At 39.5% G+C, this 11,349-nt stretch overlaps 1 protein-coding gene across 4 annotated transcripts in view; it reads right to left on the bottom strand.

The window, feature by feature from the left end:
* Positions 1 to 1,684: 1,684 nt before the first annotated feature.
* Positions 1,685 to 11,349, bottom strand: part of HERPUD2 (HERPUD family member 2) — a 102,278-nt gene continuing 92,613 nt past the window's right edge. For all 4 annotated transcript variants that reach the window (XM_073630523.1, XM_073630524.1, XM_073630522.1 and 1 more), the window contains one exon: positions 1,685 to 10,694. In XM_073630523.1, coding sequence (XP_073486624.1) covers positions 10,536 to 10,694 — 159 coding nt within the window. In that variant the 3' untranslated portion in view covers positions 1,685 to 10,535. The remainder of the gene's footprint in view (positions 10,695 to 11,349) is intronic.

Below are 11,349 nucleotides of genomic sequence, written 5' to 3'. Positions count from 1 at the left end.
GAATTTCAGTGGGGATAGCTGAATAATGCCTGCAACTACAGGCTTCACTCAGGTATCATTTTTTAGAGTCGGCGATTCTGTGCACAGTAAGAATGATCATAGCGGCAGTTCCGCCACTTGATTGTTCTTACAGGCAACGGGAGGGGACATCCCCCCCTCCCGTCGCCCTCCGGTGCTTCTCCAGGCTCTCCCGTGCCATCGGGGACCCGGAGAAAGAATCCGCCGAATGACAAGCATAGAGATTTCCGGTGACCAGATCGTCACCAGTCATCTCTATGACCGTCGGAGGCCCGGGCACGACGCTATGAAACAAAGCCGCGATTGTGGCTGGAAAGCATGGGATCGTTAAGTTTTTGATCTCATGCTTTCTAGCCTGAAGGAGAGATGTGGGGTCTTATAGACCCCATATCTCTCCATAAAGAGGACCTGTCGCGCACTATTCTTATTACTAGGGATGCTTACATTCCTTGTAATAGGAATAAAAGTGATCAAAAAATACATTTTTTTTAAAAGAAAGTTAAAATAAAGTAAAATAAACAATAAAAAAAAAAAATTTAAAGCGCCCCCGTGTGCCACAGAAGCGAACGCATACGTAATTCCCTCCCACATATGTAAACGCTCTTCAAACCACATATGTGAGGTATTGCCGTGTGCGTTAGAGCGAGAGCAACAATTCTATCACTGGACCTGCTCTGTAACTCTAAACTGGTAACCTGTAAAAAAATTTAAAGCATCGCCTATGGAGATTTTTAAGTACCGAAGCTTGGCGCCATTCCATGAGATTTTAAAGCGTGACATGTTAGGTATCCATTTACTCGGCATGACATCATCTTTCACATTTTGCAAAAAAATGGGCTAACTTTACTGTTTTGTTATTTTTAATTTATGAAACTGTTTTTTTTCCCGAAAAGAAGCGTTTGAAAAATTGTTGCGCAAATATCATGCCACATAAAAAGTTGCAATGATCGCCATTTTATTCCGTAGGGTGTCTGCTAAAAAAATATATATATATATAATATATATATAATATGTTTGGGGGGTTCTGAGTGAGTGGACCAAAATCCCGAGCTGTGTGCAAACCTGGTAACCAACTACAAGAAACGTCTTACCTCTGTGCTTGTTTCTCCACCAAGTACTAAGTTATGTTTTGCTTGGGGGATCAAATACTTATTTTACTCACTGAACTGCAACTCAATTTATAACATATGTATCAAGTTTTTTCAGGATTTTGGGTTGATATTCTGTCTCTATTTAACCACTTCAGCTCCAGAAGGTTTTACTGACAATTGCGAGGTCGTGTGATGTTGTTCCCAAACAGAATGGATGTCCTTTTTTTCCCCCACACTTAGAGCTTTCTTTTGGTGGTATTTGATTACCTCTGCGGTTTTTATTTTTTGCGCAACGACTCAGTAGGCTGCCAACATTCCATTGTGGGATGTAGCGAGGGCCTGCTGAAAACGACTTTGCCGTGGGTCCCAAAACTGCCAAAAAGTTCATGGCGTTTGCAAATCCTGTTGGAAGCTTTTTGAAGTTAATGATCTGTATTTACTGATGTGTTGAGGTGCCTGCCATCACAAGATCAGGTTACTTATTATTCTTTTTTTTTTGTTTGACAAAGGATAATACCATTCTTCACTTGTAAATACAGGCACCTAGCCATCTATAACACACCACACATGCGAGATTCAGATTTCACTCTGCAATTTATGAGAACAGATTTGTTTCATTATAAAACAGCTTAATTACAGATTGTTTCTTACATATCGTCATTTACATAAAACATACTGTTGCATAAGATACAAGCTGTCATGTGTTACATTTATGAGTCACAAAAAAAAAATCAAAATCCTTTGAAGATGTTTTGTAATTCCCTTACATTTTGCATCTTAGAGATTGTAGAAGAATAATCATTTGTTGGTATAAGGCCATGGCTCACGTGTATTACTGCAAATTTAAAAAAGGAAAATTTACATCAGATCTTAAAATACATTTTCTTCACAAAGCAAGAATGATCTGTTCCATAACAAGTAAAATACTGCAGTCTGAAAATTCTCAGGAAACCTCTAGTTTGGGGAAAGGAAGCAGACGTTTAATGTACATTGCATTAGGTCTTACAATAGTTATGCCTAAATATAAAAAAATAATTTTAGTCGGATTTGTAGCAATTATGTATAATAAAAGAAAATAATTCAACACAAGGGAAATATGCTGACTGATAAAGCTTAGGAGGAGAAAGGTTCCTTTTTACAATACAGTGACAAAATACAAGAAATAATTTACAATTGTATGTAAACCCTAACCAACTTATTTGCTCGCTTTGGTCTGTTAAATATACCATTGAAAGTCTTGTTGAATAAGTGCAAAAAAAAAAAACAAAACCTGTTGATCCTGCCTAAAGTCCATTGAGCATGTTAACCTCCTGTGTACTACTTCCTCTGCATTATCAACCTTTTCCAGGTTACCTTCCTCTAATACAGGGATCTCCAAACTACGGCCCTCCAGCTGTTGCGGAACTACACTTCTCATGAGGCATTATAAAAGTCTAACATTCACAGACATGACTAGGCATGATGGGAATTGTAGTTCCTGAACAACTGGAGGGCCATAGATTGAAGTCCCCTGCTGTACGATATGCAGATAACAGGAAGTGTCCTGTTGTCTATCTAAAGTTACAACACTGCTTATCCATAGATACAATACAGGGAGTAAATGTTGTCAGTTGTCATCCAGAGACTAGAGTGTGTTACTGGCAGAATAAGCAGGTCAAATGTGCAGCCAACACATCTACAGACTAAAAAAAAAACTGCAATATATCACTTTAATTGAGTTTAGATACATTTAAGCCTCATTTACTTAGTATGTAATATTTTTCTGATAGTTGCTTACTTTCTGGTTACGGAAAAATGGGTGGGATAATGTTAGAACCTCTATAAAGTCTGTCTGTTTTCTTTGGAGAAATTTGCTCCTACTTCCAATTGTTTCTTTAGAACATGAAATAAAAGGGAAATCTCGTTTTTAAAGCTGTAGTAAACTCCGCTTTTTATTTTGTACCTACAAGTAAGCCTATAATAAGGCTTACCTGTAGGTGCAGTGAATATATTTTAACCACTTCAGCCACGGAAGGATTTACCCCCTTCCTGACCAGGCCATTGTTTGAGATACGGCACTGCGTCGCTTTAACTGACAATTGCGTGGGCGTGCAACGCTGTACCCAAACAAAATTGATGTCCTTTTTTTCCCACAAAAATGTAAAAAACCAAAATGTATTCATCAATTTAGGCCGATATGTATTCTGCTACATATTTTTGGTAGAAAAAAATCCCAATAAGCGTATATTGATTGGTTTGCGCAAAAGTTATCGCGTCTACAAAATAGGGAACAGATTTATGACATTTTTATTATTTATTTCTTTTTTTTTACAATTAATGGTGGCGATCAGTCATTTTTAGCAGGACTGCGACATTGCGGCGGACAGATCGGACACGCAAGATTTTTGACACTTTTTTGGGGTTATTGTACTAATGACACTGGCGGGGAAGGGGTTAACAATAGGGGCGATCAAGGGGTTAAATGTGTTCCCTGCAGGTGTTTTCTAACTGTGTGGGAGACTGTGTGACTGGGGAAAAACACAGATCCATCTTCCTGCTTAGCATAAAGACAGGATCTGTGTGATCTCCCCTGTCAGAACGGAGATTTGCCTTGTTTAGACAGGCAGATCCTGTTCTGTCAGTGCAGGGAACGATTGCGGGACCTGCTTATTGGCTCCCCCACTGGCCAATGGGAGCACGCGCGCCCACAAAAGCGAGTTTCCGAGCCGACATACACCTACGGTGATTTAAGGGATCGCGCCATCTTACCGCAGTATAATGATGGCGGCTGGTCGGAAAGTGGCTAAATATGCACCAAGTGTAGCAGCCAATGCCATCACTGGTACATGCACACTGCTCCTTCAAAAGGACAGCATGCCAACCATTGAGAAAGCTGTGCCATGACCGTGACTCCCACATGCGCAGAAGTGATGTCATTGCCATTCAAACAGCTGGAGCCCGCAAACCCAGGATGGAAGACCGGGTAAGGATGGAAGCCTGATCAGCAATGCATACTAGCACATTATGACATTAACCTACAGGGACCACTTTTTTTTTTTTAAATGTCAAGACTTTACTAACACTTTTAAGCAGAGTAGAGGCTGGTTACAGTTTTGTTAGGGTATTATTACCATATGTACAGCCATCAGAGAAATTTCTATATATTTTCCAACGTTGGAAATTCTCCACACCAGGGGTTGAAGGGAAATCTCAGCAACGGGGGAACAGATAATAAAAACCTGCTCTTAAACTTTCTGCTTAATAAATTTTCGAAACAGTCTAAACTTAAAAGGCGCCTCTGCACTTTTCTCTTTTTTTTTTATCATGGTCCTGAATATTGCTTCTGTTTCCTTTCATAAGACTTGCCCTGAGCTAGAGACAGTACTGAGCCCAAAAGATTGGATGGACTACTTGCACATGACTTTCCTTTAGATTTTGCATTGCATTCAAAGTTACATATAGATGGTAATAGGGATAAGTACCAATAACCATTGGGCCAATTTTCACTGTTAAGAATGAAAACCTCTCTACTACATCTGAAGCTAAAACAATCCAGCTAAAGTCCTACTTTGAAAGTAAACTGTGTTAAAGGAAATCCATAAGCTGCCACTGCTGATTTATAATTTCCTGTCTGCCATACTATCACTCCAGCTTCAATACTGATTCAGTGGGGTTGATTTACTAAAGGCAAATACAGTAGGTTGTGTACTTTCCAAGGGAATTTGTCCCAGAACTTATTGAAAGTGGTGAGGTTTCACTTTTCAAAGAATACCCAATCATGTGCAAGGTAAATAGAAAAAAAAAAAAAAAAAGCATTTTTGTTTGCAGATGATTGGATGTTGGAAGTCAGCAGAGCTTCACCTCATTCATCAAGCTTTGGGAAAACTTCCCTTGCAAAATGAACAGCCTATATGCCTTTAGTGAATTAACCCCAGTATCCTGAAACAGCCGTTATAACTTCCCTGCCTGCATACCTGCCCCAGGTAAGTGACAGCAGAGAAATTAGAATTTTTAAGAACTTTCTATATTATCTGAATAATTCTAAAGAATTTTAGGTATAATCTGGCCATCTTCATACTTCTTTTGGAACATAAAATCACTTTGATTGAAACTTGCAATGATGACAGGCAAACAATGCTGTTCAGTATAAGAAATACTGGAATAAAAGTGCATAGAAGGGTCTGGTTTAACAAAAGTGCTCCCATTTGAGTTTGCTTCAGTTCAATTCCACAACTTTAAAACTAAACAGCTCAGAACACAATAGGGATATGTGTGAGAAGATCTGTAACCTTGTTCAACCTTAGGCACCTCAGTGGACAGCATAGCAAGGCTGGTGACCTCACATTTCTCTACTGCAGATAAGATACACATTTTAGTCACCAACCTACCTCCAGCTAGTTAACTGGACAGTAAAGAAAGAGCAGCCATGACTAAGGCCTGAGGGGCGAAACGCATTGGATTCCTTATAGCCATTTTTCACTGTTAATAAAAAAGACCATATGTTTTAGCAGACACACCGGCACCAGCCTTTTCTTATGCTTACTAAAGATTGGAGGTTTTCAGAGATTTTTGATGCTGGTGCTATGATCTAATACACCTGTTCCAGCAGCATGATGATATCATCACATTACCCACCTTTCTCCAGTAAGTAAGCTACTAGTGTGATGCATTAGAGCCTAGCTAGCTTGTGCCACTGACTATCCCTCTTCCCTGTTGTGCAGGAGGAAACAAATCATGAGCAAGATTCAAGTACTTCTATTGTGTATTTAAAAATACATTTAATGACTTATAAACATCTGTAATACGTGGTAATTTCTTGTTTTTACGTAGATATCAACTATAAATTTTAAAATAAAATAGTTTTAATACAGAGGCATAAAATGACAGAAAGCAAATGCAATACTATTTTTGACAATTTTAAAAATAACTGTTTGCACAGGGAATTGTTTTACCCCCGTAAAAGACTTTACTTTTGCTTTGTCTATGAAAACATCAGTTGCAAAGGCCTGTTGTGTGCAGTTATCTGCATCTTTCCTCATTAATAGATTTCTGTGTGTCATTTTCACACTAGAAAGCAATATTTCTCTGTGTTGTAGAGCTGTGCGATATTATGCAACATTGTCTGCATAAGATTGCACTGCTCTAGATGGCCCTTTATGTCACTGAACTGCAAGCATGGTAAAGTGTAACTCAAAAAAAAAAAAATTAGAAAAATAAAACTCAAAACGCTCGTGCCTTCAATTTCAAAATGACCTTATTTTTTCCTTAAAATAGTACATTTTCTCAGTTTAAACATATATGTGTTCTATTTTTCTACTGTGAATAAAATACGGGTTTATGAGATTTGCAAATCATTGCTTCCTGTTGTGTAGATTTTGTGTCACAACTTTTTTGGAATTGGGAATGTAAAAGCACCTTTAGTCGTAAGTAAAGTAAGACAAATGGCAACTCAAATATGTCAAGAAGAAACGCGCTTGTCACCCGGCCTGAGCCGGACATGATCTCCCTCTTAGAGATTGCAATGGAGAATCCAGACCAGGAAGTGGAAGATACTGTCATCAGCTGGATGTGCTTGAGATGTCAGAAGCTTCAGATAGCATGGGAAGCAGAGGAGAACAATGTCACACACAGGGAGGAGTGAAGGAGGCATAGCTATGCATTTTAAGGCTTGACAAAGAGTCTGGGTGACGTCAAAATGCATAGCCACGCCCCCTTAACACCTCCCAGCATGTGACATCATTGTTCACTGTCTCCTGTGCTATTTGAAGCTTCCAACATCTCAGGCATACCTAGCCATCGGTGGCATCTTCCACCTACTGGTCCCGGAGAGGGAGATCATGCCTGTCTGAGGCTTTATCACAAGCACTTTTCTTCCAAAAATATGTGGGCTGACGATTGTCTGTTCACTTACAAACAAATGTGCTTGTAATACTACATTCACTGTGCGTACTCTGGTGATCTTTCGTTGTATACAAAACCTTTTTTTAGGCAGTGGGAGAATACTTGTATGTGTGCCCATTCACTGTTGTCTATGGCCAGCTCTACACGTATTAATGTACATTAATGTATAATGTAAATAAATGTACACCTTGCTTGGAATTCTTTTACAAAATTGAAAAAAGAAAAAGTTTCATATTTTAAAGGTGAACTACTACATTTTTTTATAGCTAAGGCAAAGAGTTGTAAAATTCACAGGCATACCGAGCTCTGTAGATCCATGTTTGTTCCAAGTGTTACATAGAGATGCATACAAACATTAGGCCACATACAAATTGGATGTTTAGCCCCGATGCATTGAGTTTTGGCAATTAGTTACTGGTGGAGATCACAGGTGTCCCAGGCATCCCAGGCAGCCTGTCAAACTCAAGAGTCTGACAGCTGCAGTGACTAGACAGGGATGGACGGTGCACTTCACTGTGGGAACACTTAGTATGCCCCAAGGGATGAATGTCAGGAAACCAAGAAGTCTGCACTCTGGGCATTCTTTGCTGAGCGCATAATGCCCTAAACATAAGTGTACATGAATATCTATAAGATCCAGAAGTGTGTAGCAGCTGAGAGAAATAGAATAGAACGTATCTATAATGACCAATTAGCGATAAAATACACCCCAAGTTGTAATACACAGATATTCTCAAGAATACTTGAAACCAGGAATAGTCATACCTACCTGTAAAACATCTTGGAATAAACTTGACTATGCCTATACTGGTTTGCTTTTTACAGTCTACCTAATATTTACATTCATCTCACAAACAGACCACTGTTTACTGCGTTCACAAGAACACTGTATTTAAAGCATTTAATGTAAAAGATTTTGTTCATCGCATTTGCCATATCAATGTACATTACCTTATATAAAGCAAAGACCATCGGGTACTGGATAATGAGGACGTTCTGTGTAGATTCAATTAGAATCTTAAAAACTTAGGGAAATTAGTAATTGTGTGATCTTCACAACCTACACTACTAAAGTGGACCTGGCATTTAGTGACAGTGCTGCTGATCTCCTCCAACCTGCAGCAATCTTCACATATCTGTGTATTTCAATAAACTGCATGACAATTCTTTCAACAATAGAACTGCCCAGATTAGTTAAACTCTGTATTTGCTTTAAAACATATCTGCTAAGATCTCAAATACAAAATATAGCAGCTCAGATTTAAGACGCTTCTTAAAACATAATGAGGGTACATACTACCTGCAATTTTGGATGTCACCTTTCTTAACCCTCATCGTCCATACATCACATGGCCAGCAGTGCAGATCAAAACAGTAAGGCCCTCTTCACAATATGCAATTCCATTGCTGTGTACTATTGCATACAAGAAAGAATGGGCTGACAAAGCATGGCAATGAAAAAAAAGAGAAAGAACTAAACTGCACTTTTTTTTTGTAAGGCAGCGCACTACTGGACTGCAGTGCAAGTCCTTTGGCACCTACTATGCACTGGGGTGCCATTGTAAATAAACAGCACTGAAAAGCACAGGGTACCTTGTTTTAGTGTAGTAAATGCACATACTGCAACACATAGGTCAAAATGAGGCCTAAAGGCTAATTATACTTTTAAAATAACGACCCCTTCCCTATGCTACCTCAACCCCCCTGCACTTACCCTTAGAAAGGTGGCGCTCAGGCAAAGAAGTCTCTCTGTAGGCTTACAAATTAACAGCTATTACATTCAGGCCAATGAAGAACCCAGTAGCTCTGGCATGTTGCGCATTAACTTTGCTTTTCCTTGTCATCCAGCACCCCCACCAAAGAACCTTCCTGCACCCCTGACGCTACACTTCCCTGCCTTCCAGCACCCCTGACGCTGTACCCCAACACCCTAGACACTCTGCCAGCTAGCAATCCCTGCCAGGCAGCACACCAACAACTGAACCCCCGAGTCTGAACCTCCCTGCCCCCTCTTGTCACAGGAAGAAAGGTTGAGCCTCTAGTTTCTGGGCTCTCTGCCCACTTCCACCTCCTTCTGGTGACATCACTTCCACCTTAGTGGAGCCTGTAGAGGCCAGTTAGTCCTCCAGCCTCTGTGCACATTGTGTGCTTTTCTGGGGGAATGGGGAGGAAATGCACACTTCCATGCTTGAAGAGGAACTGCATTCCCTCTGATATGTCCACCTCGCTCTCCTGCTCTATCATTTTGAATACCTTGCGCATGTGCAGATATGCCAACTGCCTCTGCCAGGTCTTCAGAACTGGACAGAGACCTGCGGACATCTGGGAAGAGGTTTTCTGCGCATGCAAACACAGCACTGGTATTTGGGATGTTGACACCTGCTGGGTCTGAAAGGCCTGCGACACACCTATGCAAGTTTGAACTCCCATGGTGCGCATGTGCCTGTCAGTAAAACATAGCACCTCATGCTGCCTCGTGGTATGTTCACTTTACTGATTCCAGGAAGTCCTCATTTATAACGAGTATATGAGAAAGTCCTGTCCTCAGAAAATAGTTGTCCCCACTGATGATTTTTTAGCCTGTGTCTACAGGCTTTGGGTTTATGCTGATAAGCAGCTTGCTTTGGACATTGGTTTAAAATGCTTCTGAGATCCTTCAGAATTCACCGACAGGCGCACTTGATGTCCTCAAAAATGCTTTTGCATTTCTATTCGTTTGAGACGTGAAACATTTCTTAGGTGGACAAAAGCCCATCAACACAGGCCCTTTAGAATACAGACCTTGTGATTTCTTAGATTCATCGCGATAACTAGAATGTAATTCCTATACACACAGGCAAGTCACATTCAAAATCTTTCAAAAGAGATGTCATTATGTAAAAATAAAAGTTTAAACTAAATATTCACTTGAATAAGAAGTGGTAATAAGTAAATTGCCTTTCCAGTTTTCCACCATCTTCTAAACTAATGAAACTGAAATAAAACGACCTTATCTACATAGCTGAAGTCAAACCAGGTGGGGAGTTATTGATTTCTACATGCAAGCTCAGAATGATCATATCATCCAAAGCTTGTACACAGAAAATAGCTGTCTCCCACTGATGGAGGTCTTAGCTGAAAAAAATGCAATTGCATGGCTCTCTTTTGCCTTTGCATGCACCACAACTATCAATGCATTATACTAAATGTGTACTTGTTTGCTTCATTCATAGAAACAATATTCAAAAGAAATGTATTAAGATTTAGGGTGGTTAAGCTTCAATAGAAAAAACAGCATCACCTAGCAGTATCACTCCAGAAACTTTGTTCATTCAAAACTAAAAATGGAAGACATGTACCTTTATTTCTCTTTGACAAAGAGAAGAGGACTACAAAAAATGAGTAAACAAAGAAAAATTAATGTTTGTGCTTAAAATATTAATACTGAGGGAGTCAAGCAATAGATACTGCTTTAAAAAATTCCAAAATAGGACATAAGTTGAGATTGCACAAGTGTATTTTGAAATATTGGTTTCCTGCAAAACCCTTCAGTTAGCAGTCTCAGCTCTAGTTTACTTGTGGGGGTCCCTCAGGTATAAGAGAGGTGAAAAAGGTGGTTATAAATGACCAAGCCGATGCCACAATTCCTGGACGAGGAGCTGCAGCAGCCTCATCCGCCACTTCATCTGCCCCTTCCTCTTGAACTCCTTCATCCATACGACGCTCCTGAATAGTAGAACAGAAAAGAGATTTAGTATAGAATAAAGAAAAATCAAATACTACATACCCAAAATTACAAGTACTCAGCGTCAGGATTTGTTCTTAGCACCAATTACACACTGCATATTATTTTGACACTAAAATTACTATAAGTTTTTTCTTAAAGCCATACATTTTATTGGCACATGCAGTTTTACCAGAGTAAATTAAGTGTACTGTTGTTTTTGTTCGTTTTAGATAAAATGGGAATGGGTAAAGTATAATCGAATGCAAAACTTTTTTTAGTCATGGATAGCATGGAAAGGGATTAGAACACGTGTCAGGTTTTTATTGCTGTCTGTGCCCCCATTAAGGAGATCCCCTCTCTGTTTGTCCCATTTACCAAAAGTGAAAGGGAAAGAAAATAACAAATTTTGGGTTGTCACCAAGAACAATGGGGTGTGAATTCTTTGGAAGATCCCACTTCCTGCTCTTGTGACAACTCTAAGATTTTGAATTTCCCATCACTTTCTGTACCAGAGACAATGGTCTTCAGGACAAGTATATTGCGTAAATCTTTCCAGTAGGGACACAGAAGGCAATACAAACTTGAAAGAGGTTTGACTACTTTTACACTAAATTCAAAATTAAAAACAGGAAATTTGACCTGTATATTCCTTAC

This window comes from Aquarana catesbeiana, linkage group LG05, assembly GCF_042186555.1.
Source record: "Aquarana catesbeiana isolate 2022-GZ linkage group LG05, ASM4218655v1, whole genome shotgun sequence".
NCBI lineage: Eukaryota > Metazoa > Chordata > Amphibia > Anura > Ranidae > Aquarana > Aquarana catesbeiana.
The sequence above is the reverse complement of the archived record's forward strand: the minus strand, read 5'-3'. Positions and strand labels throughout refer to the sequence as shown.